The 17,341-nt window shown below is 46.6% G+C and overlaps 1 protein-coding gene across 3 annotated transcripts in view; it reads right to left on the bottom strand.

The window, feature by feature from the left end:
* Positions 1-17,341, bottom strand: part of HEATR4 (HEAT repeat containing 4) — a 56,096-nt gene that overhangs the window by 31,486 nt on the left and 7,269 nt on the right. For all 3 annotated transcript variants that reach the window (XM_032179502.2, XM_032179503.2, XM_058429685.1), the window contains exons 2-6: positions 11,906-12,858; positions 10,489-10,676; positions 8,664-8,804; positions 4,147-4,350; positions 2,119-2,262 (exon numbers count right to left, since the gene is read on the bottom strand). In XM_032179502.2, the coding sequence (XP_032035393.1) occupies positions 2,119-2,262; positions 4,147-4,350; positions 8,664-8,804; positions 10,489-10,676; positions 11,906-12,786 (1,558 nt within the window). In that variant the 5' untranslated portion in view covers positions 12,787-12,858. The remainder of the gene's footprint in view (positions 1-2,118; positions 2,263-4,146; positions 4,351-8,663; positions 8,805-10,488; positions 10,677-11,905; positions 12,859-17,341) is intronic.

Genomic DNA, 17,341 nt, shown 5'->3' with positions numbered 1-17,341 from the left:
TTTTTTTTTTTTTTTTTTGAGACGGAGTCTCGCTCTGTCCCCCAGGCTGGAGTGCAGTGGCGCGATCTCAGCTCACTGCAAGCTCCGCCTCCCGGGTTCACACCATTCTCCTGCCTCAGCCTCCCGAGTAGCTGGGACTACAGGCGCCCGCCAACACGCCCGGCTAATTTTTTGTATGTTTAGTAGAGACAGGGTTTCACCGTGTTAGCCAGGATGGTCTCGATCTCCTGACCTTGTGATCCACCTGCCTCGGCCTCCCAAAGTGCTGGGATTACAGGCGTGCGCCACTGCGCCCAGCCGAGCCTTTATATTTGTAAGAAGAATTATATTTAGGTAGTGCTTTATAATATAGTGTTTTCACATTGATTATCTCATTATCTTTCAACCTTGGTTGAATTAGGCAAGGTAGGTATCATTGTAGAGCTCATTAGGGAGTCTTTCTTGGTTCAACTAAACATTAAGGTTCATAAGACTGTCTTGGGCCATGCATGGCACCAGAAGAATATGGGACAGGAGCATAGTTTGTCAACAGGGCAGCAGCATCAGGCATCCCTATTGGCTGGAGTTTTTTTGTTTTTGTTTTTGTTTTTGTTTGAGATAGAGTTTTTGCTCTGTTGCCCAGGCTGGAGTGCAATGGCACAATCTTGGCTCACTGCAACCTCTGCTTCCTGGGTTCAGGCGATTCTTCTGCCTCAGTCTTCCGAGTATCTGGGACTACAGGCACCTGTCACCACGCCTGGCTAATTTTTGTATTTTTGGTAGAGATGAGGTTTCACCATGTTGGCCAGGCTGGTCTTGAACCCTTGACCTCAGATGATCCACCCGCCTTGGCCTTCCAAAGTACTGGAATTACAAGCGTGAGCCACCATGCCTGGCCTTGGCTGGAGTTCTTGAGGCTGTCTTGAGCATTCCACAGAGTCTTGGGGACAGCACAGGAATATATTGTTTATTCACTGGGTAAATTTATGCTTTACTAGTATCTCTTATAAAAACTCCATAGACACAATTCTAGGGTCCACAAAGGGCCTGCCTGTTATAAGTTACAGTATCCAGGGAGGCCCAAACTATGGTGTCCCTATCAAGTATTTATATTTCACTTATAGCTCTTCTCAGTCCCAATGTAATTTATCAAACAGGGTTTATATCATAACCAATGTTGCCTATAAAGATAGTTCTTATCGGGTTTTTAGGGGAACAGGTGGGCATTTAACTGAAGTTCAAATTCTCAAGTAGGAAGGGGAAAGGTTTGTTATCCCTTTGTCTACCACTAGTCTCGTTTTATAGATAGGGAATTTGAAGCTCAGAGAGGTTAGCTGACTGCCCAAGGAGTGGCACAGCTGAGCCTGTGAATCATATTTTAAGATTTTGTCAGGTGCGGTGGCTCATGCCTGTAATCCCAGCACTTTGGGAGGCTGAGGTGGGTGGATCACTTGAGGTCAGGAGTTCAAGACCAGCCTGGCCAATATGGTGAAACCCCATCTCTACTAAAAATACAAAAAAATGAGCTGGGCATGGTGGCATACGCCTGTATGTAGTCCCAGCTACTCGGGAGACTAAGGCAGGAGAATTGCTTGAACCTGGGAGGTGGAGGTTGCAGTGAGCAGAGATCGCGCCACTGCACTCCAGCCTGGGTGACAGAGCAAGCAAGACTCTGTCTCAAAAATAAATAAATAAATAAAATAAAAAAGAATGGGATCTTGGCTGGGCACAGTGGCTCACGCCTGTAATCCCAGCAGTTTGGGAGGTTAAAGTGGGAGGATTACTTGAGGCCAGGAGTTCACGACTAGCCTGGTCAATGTAGCAAGACACAGTCTCTACCAAAAACAAAAACAAAAACAAAAAAGAATGGGCTCTTCAAGGTGGGAAATGTTAACTTCTCTGCAGGCCACTGAGCAAACAAAAGGTGATGAAATGTAGTTCAAAAATTACTGGACTAGAAGTCTGGAATTTTAATCTCGTCTCTATTGCTGATAAGCATGTATATATAGGCCAGTCTCTAAGTCTTGGTTTCCACATTTGTAAAATGATCTCAGATAAGCCCTGGGTCTCTACCAGTTCAGATGTTCCATGGCTTTATGAGTTGCTTATGTTCTCAAGCAGTTCAGCTTTGGCTCTCACCTGAGTCTCTCTGGCTGGTGGCAAGCCGGGGCCGTTCCAAAGCAGCTGTGGCACATGTGGTGATAGCTTTGATCCGAACATCATCATGCAGGTCTCCCAAGCTCCGAAGCAGGTTCTCTACTGTCTCATGGTGCCACTCTATGACTGAGCCGCAGTGACGGAAATGAAAAGAGAACCACCTGGTTAGGGTTAGATATTGTGCTGCAGGCAGGTGACAAGAAGTCTGCCCTTCACCCAGAATAATTCAAGCAAAACATTAGCTCAGAAGAATAAAGGGCCCAGAGATGGGGTCTTTAGGGAGTTATTTCTCTGATGATCCATGTAGCCTCTCAAGTAAGTTCCCAGACAAAACTTCTCCCAACCCCATCGTATCTATCTCTCTTTCCTTAAATCACTTTTTGTTGTAACCATCTGGGAAATAAAAGTGACAATAAAACAAAGTAGTTAAGAGTACTTTGTTTTCAGACATACCTGGTTTGGGATCACAGTTATTAGCTGTGTGACTGTGGATAAGTTACTTAACCCTGAGCCTGAGATTTCTTATTTGTAATATGTAATATAGGCGTAATACTAGAACCCACATATTGAGTTATTCTTAGTGTTAAATGAGTTAACTAGACAAAGTGTTTAGCAAAATGCCTGGCGAGATAATGAAGGTTCAATAAGTGTTAATTATTGTGGTTTTCATTAGGTTCTTTGTCTTTGAGGGTACTTCCATTTGGCTTTCAACATCTTCCTCATTTTAGTTGCTAACTACTCTTTTGGCAGGTATCAAACTTTTATTTCAAAGCTCCTACTATCTGTAGGTGCTTCCTTCAGTCTTTTTTGTTGTTGTTTATCTGATCCAGTTTATCTAATGGATTGCCTCTCTTTTTCCTGCACTAACTAAGCTTGTCTATCATGTTCTGAAAGCCAGCAGCTATTGAGTTCTCAAATACCATAGCTTTCAACAGTCCTTGCCAGGCCATTACTTTGTCCCAGGCACTCAGACTTCTACTGTCCTATCTTTGAAGGCAAAGTAGGTATAGGATAGCCCCAACTCTACGAATGAATTTTGGAGAGGGGTTGCTGATACCACAGTCAACTACGACATGGACGATAGTTGGACAGCATATTTTGTTCTTCCCTTCATGCATCATTTACTGAGCATAAAGTTTGGAAATCAATAAGATAGGGTTGCCTGGGTGCAGTGGCTTATGCTTGTAATCCCAGCACTTTGGGAGGCCAAGGTGGGGAGATCACCTGAAGTCAGGAGTTCGAGACCACCCTGGCCAACATGGTGAAACCCTGTCTCTACTAAAAACACAAAAATTAGCCAGACATTGTGGCACATGTCTGTAGTCCCAGCTACTCGGGAGGCTGAGGCAGGAGAATCGCTTGAACCTGGGAGGTAGAGGTTGCAGTGAGCCAAAACAAGTGCCATTGCACTCCAGCCTGGGCAACAGAGTGAAATTCCATCTCAGAAAAAAAAAAGGGGGGGGGCTGGCACGGTGGCCAAGGCGGGCAGATCACCTGAGGTCAGGAGTTTGAGACCAGTCTGGTCAACATGCTGAAACCCCATCTCTACCAAAAATACAAAAAGTTAACCAAGTGTGGTGGCGGGTGCCTGTAGTCCTAGCTACTCAGGAGGCTGAGGCAGAAGAATCACTTGAAACCAGGAAGCAGAGGTTGCAGTAAGCTGGGATCCCGCCATTGCACTCCAGCCGAGGCAACAAGAGCGAAACTACGTCTCAAAAAAAAAAAAAAAAAAAAAGATAAGGTCCCTGCCTCTGAAGTCTGCAGTGTAATAATGAGTTTCCACAAATTACTGAAGTAATACCCACCCATGCAAAAAGCACCCAGATATATGTCAACTGAAGTTCATCTAACACCCAATGTGTGAAAGGCTCTTGTCTAGCCTTAATGAGGCAACCAGATTTTTACATTTCACAAAGGAGGGATGGATTTTTCAAAGACTGAGAAAGCCTAGTCCCAGATGAGAACCACTTCTCACAAACATACAGTATCACAGGACCTCCCTTCACTCACTCAGAGCCCAGGCAGTCTTCCATTCCTTCATCATCCTCCGCAGGGCCACCAGTTCCCAGGTCACATCCTCCTGCAGTGATTTTGCCTGCTTCTTCAATCTCCTGGTCTTAATAGGCACATCCTTCTCACCCACCTGCAGCAGCATATCCTTGGCGGGGGTGGGCAAAGCAGTCCAGCGCAGGGCTCCTTGCACGGGTCTGCAAGCTGTGCAACGTGGCATTGTGAGGTCTTTTCACCCCACTGCCTTAGGCCCTGCCACACAGTGGCCCCAGCTTGCATCCCATTCCTATTCCTGACTAATACCAAAGCAAAACAAAACCCTCAAGAGTGAATTTCCCCATGATTATATGGGGAACTGAGTACAAGTACACAGGGAATTATGGAAAGTCCTGACTGCAGACATGGTAAGCCATGATAATGATGGGGGCGAGAGATTTGTGGGGGGAAATTGAGATATCTACAAACCTTTCTATAAGTTTAAAGGTTATCTTTAGGAACCTAAATCTTTAGGAACATAAATATGTTTATACGTAACGAGATTTGCTCATAAAATTCAATATTTGATACGTTGCAATTTAGTGTCATTGGCCATTATTTCTAAAGTATTAAGTTTTCCTTTTAATGTTTTTAATTTGGGGAGAGTAATAGTGCTATAAGCTGTGAAATTTTAAAGATTTTAACATCTCTGAGTTTTTCCTCATGACAACAGAAATTTGAGAACAGAAGAAACCATAAATATTAGATATAGTTAGAAAAGCTATAGTTGGCCGGGTGCGGTGGCTCATGCCTGTAATCCCAGTACTTTGAGAGGCCAAGGCGAGCGGATCATGAGGTCAGGAGATCGAGACCATCCTGGCTAACATGGTGAAAACACCGTCTCTACTAAAATACAAAAAATTAGCCGGGCATGGTGGCATGTGCTTGTAGTCTCAGCTACTTGAGAGGCTGAGGCAGGAGAATCACTTGAACCTGAGAGGCGGAGGTTGCAGTGAGCTGAGATTGCGCCACTGCATTCCAACCTGGACGACAGAGTGAGACTCCATTCTCAAAAAAAAAAAAAAAAAAAAATCTATAGTTACATTATTTTCTGAAAATGTTTTTCATGGTGTCAAATTTAGAAAGCCTCTTTCTCAGAAAAAAAAGCTGTATGGAGAAGGGGAAGGGAAAATGATAAAAACATTTCCAGGTGTACTAAATTCATTATTCACACTGCCTATTAGTCTTATGTTCTAATCAGTCACTATCAGCCATTTCTGTTTTTTTCCAAGATTTCATTCCAACTCTTAACACCTTTAGATTTGTTCTGAATCAATTATTTCCTTTGAGCAAGGAAGACATAACATTTTTTTCTTCTAATGTAAAAAGAATCCTGTGAGGCGGGGTGCAGTGGCTCATGCCTGTAATCCCAGCACTTTGGGAGGCCAAAGTGGGTAGATCACTTGAGGTCACGAGTTCGAGACCAGCCTGACCAACATGGTGAAACCCCGTCTCTACTAAAAATACAAAAATTTGCCAGGCGTGGTGGCGGGCGCCTGTAATCCCAGCTACTTGGGATGCTGAAGCAGAAGAATCACTTGAACTGGGGAGGTGGAGGTTGCAGTGAGCTGAGATCACGCTCCAACCTGGCAACCTGGGTGACAAAGCGAGACTCCATCTCAAAAAAAAAAAAAGAGTCCTGTGAGACTCCAGGGCAGTTTAGCAAAGATGCCCATACAATGCATCTCTTCCAAAAGGCCCCCACCAGCTTGGACGTGCTGGGGGACTCAGCCACTCTGCTGAGGCCTCCCTCCTTTGTGGGGTAGGGTGTGTGCAACTAGGAGCTGTGGAACCACCTCTGACAGGCCAGCTCACACTTTGCCATGTGACGCTCCCCGACTTCTCTCAGCCGATTTGAAATCCCTCCTGAAAAGATGAGAAGTAGCTGAATTAACCCCATTTCTCCTATATCCCTCTGCTCAAGGAGTTAAAATGGATTTGTGGTGAGCAAGTCTTAGATCTCTGATATTTAACCTCATAGGAATAAAAAATACAACTGCCAACTTTTACTTTAGTTCCAGTCCTTTGGGTTATAGCTGGATAGAAACACGTCCACTAGCCACCTTCCACATCAACAGTCATCTAAAGCCGGGGTCCCTAACCCCCAGGCCATGGGCCTGTACCAGTTCATGGCCTGTTAGGAACCGGGCCACCACAACAGGAGGTGAGCGGTGGGTGGGTAAGCATTACCGCTGAGCTCTGCCTCCTGTCAGATCAGCAGTGGCAATTAGAGTCACATAGCATGAACCTTATTGTGAACTGCACATGTGAGGGATCTAGGTTGCGCACCCTTTATGATAATCTAATGCCTGATGATCTGAGATGGAACCATTTCATCCTGAAACCATCCCCACCCCGCTGGTCTGTGGAAAAATTGTCTTCCACGAAACTGGTCCCTGGTGCCAAAAAGGTTGAGGACTGCCAATCTAAAGGGAGCACACAAAGTAATGACTCTTGACGGGGTACAGTGGCTGATGCCTATAATCCCAGCACTTTGTTTGGGAGGCTGAGGTGGGAGGATCGCTTGTGGCCAGGAGTTTGAGACCAGTCTGGGCAACATAGTGAGACCTTATCTCTAAAAAAGTTAAAAATTAGCTGGGTGTGGGGTGCACACCTGTGGCCCTGATCCTCCTGCATCAGCCTCGCGAGTGGCTGGGACTCCAGGTGCTTGCTACCATGCCCAACTAATTTTTGTATTTTTTTGTAGAGACAGGGTCTCACCTTGTTGCCTAGACTAGTCTGAAACTGCTAGGCTCAAGCGATCTGCCTCCCTCATCAAATTGTGTGGTTTAACAGGATTAATTTTATAGTATGTAAATTCAAGCTCAATAAAGCTGTTATTGAAAAAGAATCTCCTGGCTGGGAGAGTGGCTCATGCCTGTAGTTCCAACACTTTGGGAGTCTGAAGAGGGTGCATCACTTGAGCCCAGAAGTTTGAAATCAGCCTGGGCAACACAGCGAGACCTTGTCTTTACAAAAATTAGCTGGGTATAGTGGTGTGCACCTGTAGTTCCAGCTACTTGGGAGAGTGAGGTGGAAGGATTGCTTGAGCTCAGGAAGGTAAAGGCTGCAGTGAGCCATGATTGTACCACTGTGCTCAGCCTGCGAAACAGAGTGAGACCCTGTCAAAAAAAAAAAAAAAAAGAGAAGAAAAGAGGGAGAGGGAAGGGGAGGGGGAGGAGAGGAGAGAGGAGAGGGAGACAGGAAGGAAGGAAAGGGAGAAGGAAAGGGAGAAGGAAAGGGAGGAAAAAAAGGAAAGAAGGAAGGAGAAAAGAAAAAGAGGCTGTGCACAGTGGCTCACGCCTGTAATCCTAGCACTTTGGGAGGCCAAGGTGGACAGATCACGAGGTCAAGAGATCGAGACCATCTTGGCCAACATGGTGAACCCCATCTCTACTAAAAATACAAAAATTAGCTGGGCATGGTGGCACGCACCTGTAGTCCCAGCTACTCGTGAGGCGGAGGCAGGAGAATCACTTGAACCCAGGAGGCGGAGGTTACAGTGAGCCGAGATCACGCCACTGCACTCCAGCCTGGGCGACAGAGCGAGACTTTGTCTCAAAAACAAACAAAGCCAGGTTGTGTGGAAATCCTGTGGCTGTCCACAGCTGTCTGGCAGGTGCCTCCACAGCAGGCACAGAATGTGCCTGTGCCTCCAAGGGTAGACTGAGCCCAGGAAAGGACTTCTTGCCAAGTGGATTCAAAGGCACAGCTAGCAGGCCAGGCAATGCTGTCAGCCAGGTGTGGTGGCATGCACCTGTGATTCCAGCTACCCTGGAGGCTGAGGCAGGGGAACTGCTTGAACCAGGAAGATGGAGGTTGCAGTGAGCAGAGATCACGCCACTGCACTCCAGCCTGGGCGACAGAGCAAGACTCTGTCTCCAAAAAAAGAAAGAAAGAAAAAAAGGAATGGGTGACAACTGCTGTTAGTTTCTGCACACCACTGGGCCCATCTGAACAGTAATCCTACAAAGAGTCATGGGAAATAGAGTCTTGTGGAAGATGTGCACATTTTGTTTCATAAGCTAATTTCTTGGCCACCTTCTTTCCTCTTTGTCTTACAGAGTGAAGAATGATGAACTTGTGAAAGTTCAGGTATGGGTGGGCTGAGTGTGGAGTGGGAGGGTAGAGCCAGCCCAAGGGAAAAGGGCAGAATGCTGGGTCAGGAGTTTGATGCACTTTCCCTGTTAGCATTGAGATAGGAGCTGCCTTATTGGTAACTATTGGCCCTAAACCACTTGGTTATACCTAAGTTATATCAGATCTCAACTGACTGTATGTTCCCGTGAGGCTCTTCCTAGTTAGTTAGTATTTTATAATTTTGTGAGATTATTTTTAGTACGTAGAAAGGGGATTGCCTAGATGCTAATGGTGCTTCAGCCCATGAACTGGGAGCTCTAGGACATGAATCGTGGGTAATGATGGGAAGTAGCCACATTCCTGTTATTAACCCCTGCCTTCCCTGTTAGTTTCCTGCTTACGTGCTTCAGGAATTGCCTGGGCACTCCACTTTTCTGGCGTTTCAGGGAAGACCTTAGATAGCTGCTTGTTGTACCGATTTAGGTTTTCCAGGACAATCTGGTCTCTCTTTGCACCAATCTGGTGGATGATCTGGACTTCATCTGTGAACAGACAAAGAAACAATGAGTGCCCTGTAACCTCCCTCTTTCCTTTCTCCCTGGGTTCCCAATCACCAGGATCAGACCCAACTTCCTTTTGCCCTAATCTAAGCCCCTAGGATCCATGACTGCCATACTCTGGGGCATCCCTTGAAGGTGGCCATTGCTTAGAAATATCACAGCAATAAATCACTATAGTGTCTATGGGAAAAAAAAAAAAGAAATGTCATAGCTAGTCACCTCATTAGAGGCCTGGGAGCCAAGGATGGTGCTTTCCTTCCTAAGGCAGAACCTATGGCCGGGTGTGGTGGCTCACACCTGTAATCTCAGCACTTTGGGAGGCCGAGGTGGGTGGATCACATGGTCAGGAGTTCGAGACCAGCCTGGGCAACATTGTAAGACCCCCCCATCTCTACAAAAAAATACAAAAATTAGCTGGGTACAGCTACTAGGGAGGCTGAGGCAGGAGAATCAATTGAGCCTGGGAGGTGGAGGTTGCAATGAAGATAGCACCACTGCACTCCAGCCTAGGCAATGGGAGTGAAACCGTTTCAAAAATAAGAAAAGAACCGGCTGGGCACCGTTGGCTCACGCCTGTAATCCCAACACTTTGGGAGGCCGAGGAGGGCAGATCACAAGGTCAAGAGATTGTGACCATCCTGGCCAACATGGTGAAACTCTGTCTCTACTAGAAATACAAAAATTAGCTGGGCGTGGTGACGCATGCCTATAATCCCAGCTACTTGGGAGGTGGAGGCGGAGGTTGCAGTGAGCCAAGATTGTGTCACTGCACTCCAGCCTGGCGACAGAGCAAGACTCCGTCTCAAAAGAAAAGAAAACAAGAAAATAACCTATGTAACCACTTAGAGGCCTTATCCCTTATAAAAAGCTAGATACTAAAAAAGTGGCACCTGATTAATCCCATCGGTCATGAATACCTTAGAGTAATTTTGTTAAACACTTTGAGAAGACTTTCAGCTGCAGCAGTTTAGGAACAAGATGGGGCTTGGGAAGAAGAAACAGCTTGGAACACGAAGACCTAGATCGAGTATCCTGGAAGCCCAGGCATCTAAGGGACAGCAGTAGGGACGGGGAAGGTGGGAAACATTTACTGAACACCTTAAACAGACATTGGGCAAGAAGCATTACAGATGCTTTCTCATCTACTCTACTCAAAGTGCATTTTTGTTAACATCACTTCACATATAAGGTACTTGTGGCTGAGAGGAATTATATAATTTACTGAAGGTTACTAAAAAAATACTGAGCCAGGATTTAAACCCAAATGTGCCTGACTCCAAAGCCCTGATTTTTTCCAACATAGCACCTTGGTGGGAGAATATCTCCAAGTGGAAGAATATCTTGAAGTGAGAGAAGGGAGAAGGGTGGACAGAGAAGAGATGGATTGTTCCCAAAGTCTTGCCTACTTTACAGTTCCACCCTTCATTGCCTCTTTAGTAAGACGGAGGGATAGAGAAAGCGGGGAGAGAGAGCAGTTCCCTCCCTGTTAGTTATCACTCCCCGACCCGACTCCTGTGCTAGTGTGGGTGCTGGGTCATGAACATGAAAACCTGGGTCATCCAGGGCCTCTTCTCCATACCCACAACTGTTTCCAGCCCCCCGCGATCTTCCACCTCCCTGGCCCATGTCCCCCTGGGCCCCTACCACAGGGGCCCAGCTCTATTACCAAAGTAAATCTCCTGTTCAAAGGTGTTGTCTGTGGAGTAGGCAAACTTTCCAGCTCGGGGAGTCACCTGGCGAAAGTAGCTCTGGGTTTGGGGCTGGGAGAGGCTCATCTTTTCATGGATATCCTCAGTGGTCTTATTGCCAGGCATGATTTCAACTGTCTCTGCTTGTTGGAAGTAACTGGGCAATCTTGGCAGGGGTGAGAAAGGAGGGAAAAGGGGGAGAGAGTAGGAGGTGATCCCCCTTTCCATTAAATCCACAGCTTGTTCCCTTTCCTCTTTAAGCTCAGCTCCTATACACGTGAGCATTGCAGAACACCAATGTTTAACTTTTAGCCTTGTCCCCATGGTGCCAGTTGAATGTGGAGCTGCCAGAAGGGCCTGTCTACAGCTGTCCTGCCTGGCTACTGAAGGATCCATGCCTTCTGCAGCCACCAAGCAGCAGGGCAGAGCGGCGGTGCTCCAGCATAACCCTTTTTTAACATTCGTATCCTTAGAGGCGGCATGGCTTGGGGAAGGGATCCCACCTCCTTCGTCATCTCACTCTGTCTATTCTGTGTGTGGTTATTTAATGTCCTGCCACCTGGTGGTGGACAGGCTGTAAGCTCCTTAAAGGTACATATCTGTGTCTGTTGCTTTTACATTGTATTCCCAGCACTTTGCAGAGTACCTGGAAAGTAGCAAGAACATAATTTATATTTGTCCAATAAATGAATAAATAAATGGATTTCCACTGATTTTTAGTTCACTCTTGGAAATCAGGGATAGTGTAATAGCTCCAGTCTTCCCTCTAGCTATAAATGAGATGGAAGCAATCTAAGAAACATGCAGTCATCTTCTTCTCTCAGGTTGTCTGGTTCTCTGTCCTGCAGCTAGTCAGTTTTTGAGTCAGTGACACACTGGTTCATTATTCAGAGTGAGGCAGGACCAAACCTCAGTGCTATGAGGTTCCTGCCTTCCTCACTCCACCAAGGATACATTTCCGGGAGCACCTGTTTGGTAACTACACCAGCAGTCTGAGGGCAAAGTCTGCTGGAGAAGGTTGAGAACCAATCCCTTTAAGAGCAGTGGTTCCCAGCTGGGAATGACTTTGTCCCTTTTGGAGACATTTGACAGTGTCTGAGACATCTTTGGTTGTCACAGCTAGGAGGTTGTGCTCTGGGGGTATGAGCCAGGGATGCTGCTAGCATCCCATAATGAACAGGGCAGCTCCCACAACAAAAATTATCCAACCCAGAATGTCAGCAGTGCAGATTGAGAAACCTTACTTTGCAGAGCTCTCAGAGAGCAGGCCGGTGGTGGAGAACATGAAGTTGATGGGAGAGTGCATTCTGAAATCGGGAGTGTGAGTCCACCTGGGAGTCCCTAAAGGGGAGTCAGGGATTATCAAGGGTGCACTTGAGGCCCTGGCCAGTATACCTGTAGTAAACAGGAAGCAGCAGTTCTGGCTTCTTCTTTTCCTGTGGGGGCAGGATGACACTTTGATCCTCAAACTCTGCTGTCTCTTCTGCCTCCAGCTGTTTCAGGAGCTCCAGGTCACTGGCAGAGGTAAGCTCATCCCGGATGTGACTCCAGTCGTACTGCTGGTGCAGGAAGCTCTGCCACTTGTTGGGGGATGCCCCAGGCCTTTGAGGACGCTTGTTCTGGATCCATCGGGCTGTGCGCTTGTTCAGCTTTTCCAGCACAGTGGCCTCCCACGCTCTGGCCTCCTCCTTAGGAGGCAGAAGCCAGGATTCTTTTTCCTCCAGGTTCACATCTGGAGAAGGTGGCCGACCCAGCATATCTGGACGCATGCAGGGATGATGGATGAGAGGGCGGGGTGCTTCCTGGACGGTGCTGGCTGGCTTTGATTTCTTCAGCTTCTTTTCAGGATTGGCAGAGCTTTCTGTCATCACAGCCAGGGAGGTGTCTCCTGTTAAGGGACTTGAGGAACCCAGGAACTTGAAGCTAACAGGTTTCTGAGGCTGGGCCTTCCTGATCCGGGGAGTATGGATGATGTCATTGGTATTGTAGAGGTGGTCAAAGTTGTACTGGCTATAAGGAATGCTGGGCAGTCCTCGCTGCCACACCACCTCCTGAGAGAAGGTAAGGTTTGCAGCAGCCATTTTCAAATATTGGCTCTTGCGGTGTAGACAGTACTGTGAGCTGAACAAGACCGTAGGCACACTGGAGACAGAGGCACACTCCTCCTTGCCTTTCAGTTTTGAGTAGTTTAAAATCATGCCCCATCCCAGCTGTGGGGGCAGTGACTGATAGAAGCAATGGGGGAGAAAGGTCTTTCCCTTTTGGGTCCTGGTCATACTGCGTCCCAGCAAATGCTTCCTTCCACACTGCCTGGCCTAGAGGCAAGTCCTGGAGATAAGACCTGGCACCTGTTAAGGGAATGGGAGGAACTGATAAGAACTCCAGAGCAGCAGAAATTGGTAGCCCATAGCAGTTCAGAAAGAGAATAACTTGAAAAACAGATGGAAAGGGGATGGGGAAAAGCCATATGAGTTAGAAGAACAAAAGAAGAAAATTGTGCAACATCCTAAATATTTCGTGTATCAGACCCTTGTTTCTGGTTCTTACACTTGTTCCCAAAGCTCAGACCCTCATCTCCGTGTGAGGGATGACTGCTTTTCTGCAGTATCCCATGCTTCCAGTTTGTCTTTAAATGTTGCTTTCTTTCATTCAAAAGGCTTATAGCGTAAAGTTCAGACTATTCAGCATGGCATTCAGGGTTCTCCACGACTTTGGCCTCAGTTTATGACTTTTTCCTGGCATGTAACCTCTGCTTGAGCCAGTCCAGTCTCCTGGCTGTTCTCTGAGTATCCTCTCTCCACATAATGAAGCTTCCTTCTGTGTCCTCTACAAGAAATGGCCTTTCATACTTGACACAAATTCTGTACAATTTCCAGGCCCAGCTCAATTTGTGCTGCTCCATAACTCTTTCTCGACCTATCCGGGCCACCAGGTCATACCCAAGTTTATAAATTCCTCCTGGTCTGTACCACTTACTTTAACTGTTAATCCCTATGACACCTCGCATTGTTAAATATTTGAGACTCTAATTCCATTGCCCAGTGACCATGTCTCCCATCTCTTCTGTCTTTCAGTCATCCAGCACACCTATTGCTATATAGTTTTTATTGTTAAAATATTTAATAGCTGTAGGCCGGGCGCAGTGGCTCACGCCTGTAATCCCAGCACTTTGGGAGGCTGAGGTGGGTGGATCACCTGAGGTCTGGAGTTTGAGACCAGCCTGGCCAACATGGTGAAATCCCATCTCTACTAAAAATACAAAAAGTTAGCTGGGCATGGTGGCATGTGCCTGTGATCCCAGCTACTTGGGAGACTGAGGCAGGATAATCGCTTGAACCCAGGGCGGGGGAGATTGCAGTGAGCCAAGATCATGCCATTGCACACCAGCCTGGGCAACAAGAGCGAAACTCCGTCTCAAAAAAAACTCCGTCTCAAAAAAAAAAAAAAAATATATATATATATATATAAAAAACTCCGTCTCAAAAAAAAAATATATATATATATAATAGCTGTAACGTATTTTATCAAATAGGTAAATGGTTTTGACTCTTCATGAATTATTGGATGAGTTGTTTCCAGATTTTAGCTAGCATGGCAAACACTGTAGATAACAAATGCTTAGATTTAATGTTAGTTTAGTTTTGTTTTGTTTTCCTTTTGAAGCATTCCCTTGGCCTAATAATGATAGTTTTGGAATAACCTTGCTGAGGGTTTTACATAGAATATATTATGATATTCATTTCCTATTTTAAGAAGCTGAGGTTCAGAGAGGTAGGTAAATTGCTTCAGATCACGTAGCCCGTAAGCAGAGGAGTCAGGTTTCAAACCTAGCCTACTAGATCACAACTCTGGAGCACTGAACCTCCGTGCCACACTGGCCTTGGCCCAAGCACCACTCCCTACCACTCACTTTGTTGGCCTTGCCTCTCCAAGGAGCTGGTAGGCCTCCTTATGTGTAAGGATGAAGGAGAAACCATTATTCCATATCTTTCTATCCTGCTAGTGTCAACTCCTGCCCTGCGTCCAAGGTGCCCATGCAGACCAGATCTGACTTGTTTCTCTTTCCTCCTTAACACCCAGCACATAGCCTCTCTCCCTAGGGCATGATTTCTCTTACTGTCTTCCATGTGTAAAAGTGACCGTATTGTATTTTTTTCTGTTAAGGGCAAGTTCCTTTTATGTGTGTTTTTTTCTTTTGTTTTGTTTTTTTGAGACAGGGTCTTGTTCTGTCGCCCAGGCTGGAGTGCAGCACTGGCACGATCATAGCTCACTGCAGCCTCAACCTCCTGGGCCCAAGTAATCCTCCTACTTCAGCCTCCCGAGTAGCTGGGACTACAAGTGCCTGCACCACCACACCCAGCTATCTGTTTTTTTATTTTTAATAGAGATGGGGTCTCACTATGTTGCCCAGGCTGGTCTCAAACTCCTAGGGTCAACAATCTGCCTGCCTCGGCCTCTCAAAGCATTGGGATTACAGGTGTGAGCTACAGTGCTCAGCAAAGGTTCAACTTTCATCTAGATGCTATTAGGCCAGAATCAATAATCTCTCTCAAATTAAGTGACACATGATTAATATGCTATCACTCCAGGACTTTTTGCACATAAGACTAAATGTAATTGCTTCATCTCTTCACAACCATGAAGGCAACGTCTTCATGAAGGCAAGTTAAGAGAAACAGGGTGGTCACAAGATGATGTTTTCTTCTGAAACAGTGGCTATTCCCACTGGCTGAAAATGGAAAGGCTGGAGCAAGATGGCCAAACAGACCCCTCCAGCGATTGTCTCCATGCAGGAGCACCAAACTGAACAACTGTCCCCGCAAGAAAAGCACCTTTAGGCCGATGTGGTGGCTCACGCCTGTAATCCCAGAACTTTGGGAGGCTAAGGTGGGCGAATCACTTGAAGTCAAGAGTTCAAGACTGGCCTGGCCAACATGGAGAAACCCCATCTCTACTAAAAATACAAAAATTAGCTGGGTGTGGTGGTGGGGGCCTATAATCCCAGCTACTTGGGAGGCTGAGGCAGGAGAATCACTTGAACCTGGGAAGCGGAGGTTGCAGTGAGATGAAATGGTGCCACTGTGTTTCAGCCTGGGTGACAGAGTGAGACTCCTTATTTAAAAAAAAAAAAAAAAAGCATCTTCATAAGAAACAAAAAATCAGGTGAGTGATCACAGTACCTGGTTTTCACATCGTATCAAGAAAAGAGGCACTGAAGAGGGTGGGAAAGACAGTCCTGCATCGCCTCTGCCCCCCTCCCTCACCCCTGGCACAACAGCTTGGAGAGAGAATCTGTGCATGTGGGGGAGGGAGAGGAGTGTGGGATTTTGCATTGGAACTCACTGCTGCCCTGTCACAGGACAGCACTACACTGTGCAGAATTCTGCTGGCACCCACTGAGGACACATTTAGATCAGCTCTGGACCAGAGGAGAATCCTCAGGCAGAGTGGGACAGACCTGAGTCCCAGCTGGTTCTGCCACCAGCTGACCAAAGTGGCCTGGGGCCCTGAATACATATGAGTGACAGTCAGGTCACAAGGACTATATTCCTTAGGCAAACCCTGGAGATGCACTGGTCATGGAGGCAGGGGAGTTTGGGTGTGTGTGACCCCGTGTGACACCAGCTGTGGTGGCCAAGGGAGTGCCTGCATCATTCCTCCCCCAACTCCAGACAGGGCAGCTCAGGGAGAGACTCCTTCTACTTGGGGAAAGGAGAGGGAAGAGTACTCAAGTTGCAAAAGTCCAGAAGACTTTGAGTAGCAACTCAGCCACAGGAAAATAAAGCACCAGGTAGAATCCTGAGGCTCCTGATTCCAGGCCTTTGCTCCTAAGCTACATTTCCAGACCTACCCTGTGCCAGAAGGGAATCCGCTGCTCTGATGGGTCAGATTTATCCTGGAGGATTCCCCACCTGCTGACTAAAGTGCCCTTGGGCTTTGAGTAAATATCAGTGGTAGCTAAGCAGTTATGGCCACAGGCCTTGGGCAGGATCCAATATTGTACTGGTCTGCAAAGCTTCAGGTGTGACCCAGTGCACTGCCATCTGTGGTGGCTACGGGAGTGCTCATGTCACCCCTCCCCCAACTCCAGGCAGCCCACTGGGGAGAGAGATTCCTGACTGGGGGAAAGAGAAGAGAGAAACTGAGAGATGTTGCCTGGGTAACCAGGGAATTCTCCCTTATCTTACCCAAGGCCACCAAGGATCCCGGAGTATCCAGGAGTTGGCAACAGTTGTAGGGGTCATAGGCTTAGGGCATCCCCTGGTATACATCAGCTGCAGAGACCGCATGCTTAAGTCACAACACTTAATCCCCTTTGAATATATAGAAAGCCTTCTCAAGGAGGATGGGTACAGATAAGTCTAGACTGTAAAGACTGGAATAAATACCTAACTCTTCAATGTCCAGACACTGATGACCATCCACAAGCATCAAGAACATCCAGGAAAACATTATTTCACCAAATGGACTAAATAAGGCACCAGTGACCAATCCAGGAGTGACAGAGATATGTGACCTTTCCAGACAAGGAATTCAAAATAGTAGTCTTGAAGAAGCTCAGACTTCGAGATAACACAGAGAAGGAATTCAGAATTCTATCAGAAATTTCAAAAAGATTGAAATAACAAAAATCAAGCAGAAAGGCTACTCTGCCTATGGAGTAGCCATTCTTTTGTTTCTTTACTTCTCTAATAAACTTGCTTTCACTTTGCAAAAAGAAAAAAAAATCAAGCGTCACTTCTAGAGCTGAAAAATTAAGTTGACTAAAAAATGCATTGGAGTCTCTCAACAGCAGAATTGGTCAAGCAGAAGAAAGAATTGGTGAGCTTG

The sequence above is a fragment of the Hylobates moloch genome, unplaced genomic scaffold (assembly GCF_009828535.3).
Source record: "Hylobates moloch isolate HMO894 unplaced genomic scaffold, HMol_V3 SCAFFOLD_16, whole genome shotgun sequence".
Classification (NCBI taxonomy): Eukaryota; Metazoa; Chordata; class Mammalia; order Primates; family Hylobatidae; genus Hylobates; species Hylobates moloch.
The sequence above is the reverse complement of the archived record's forward strand: the minus strand, read 5'-3'. Positions and strand labels throughout refer to the sequence as shown.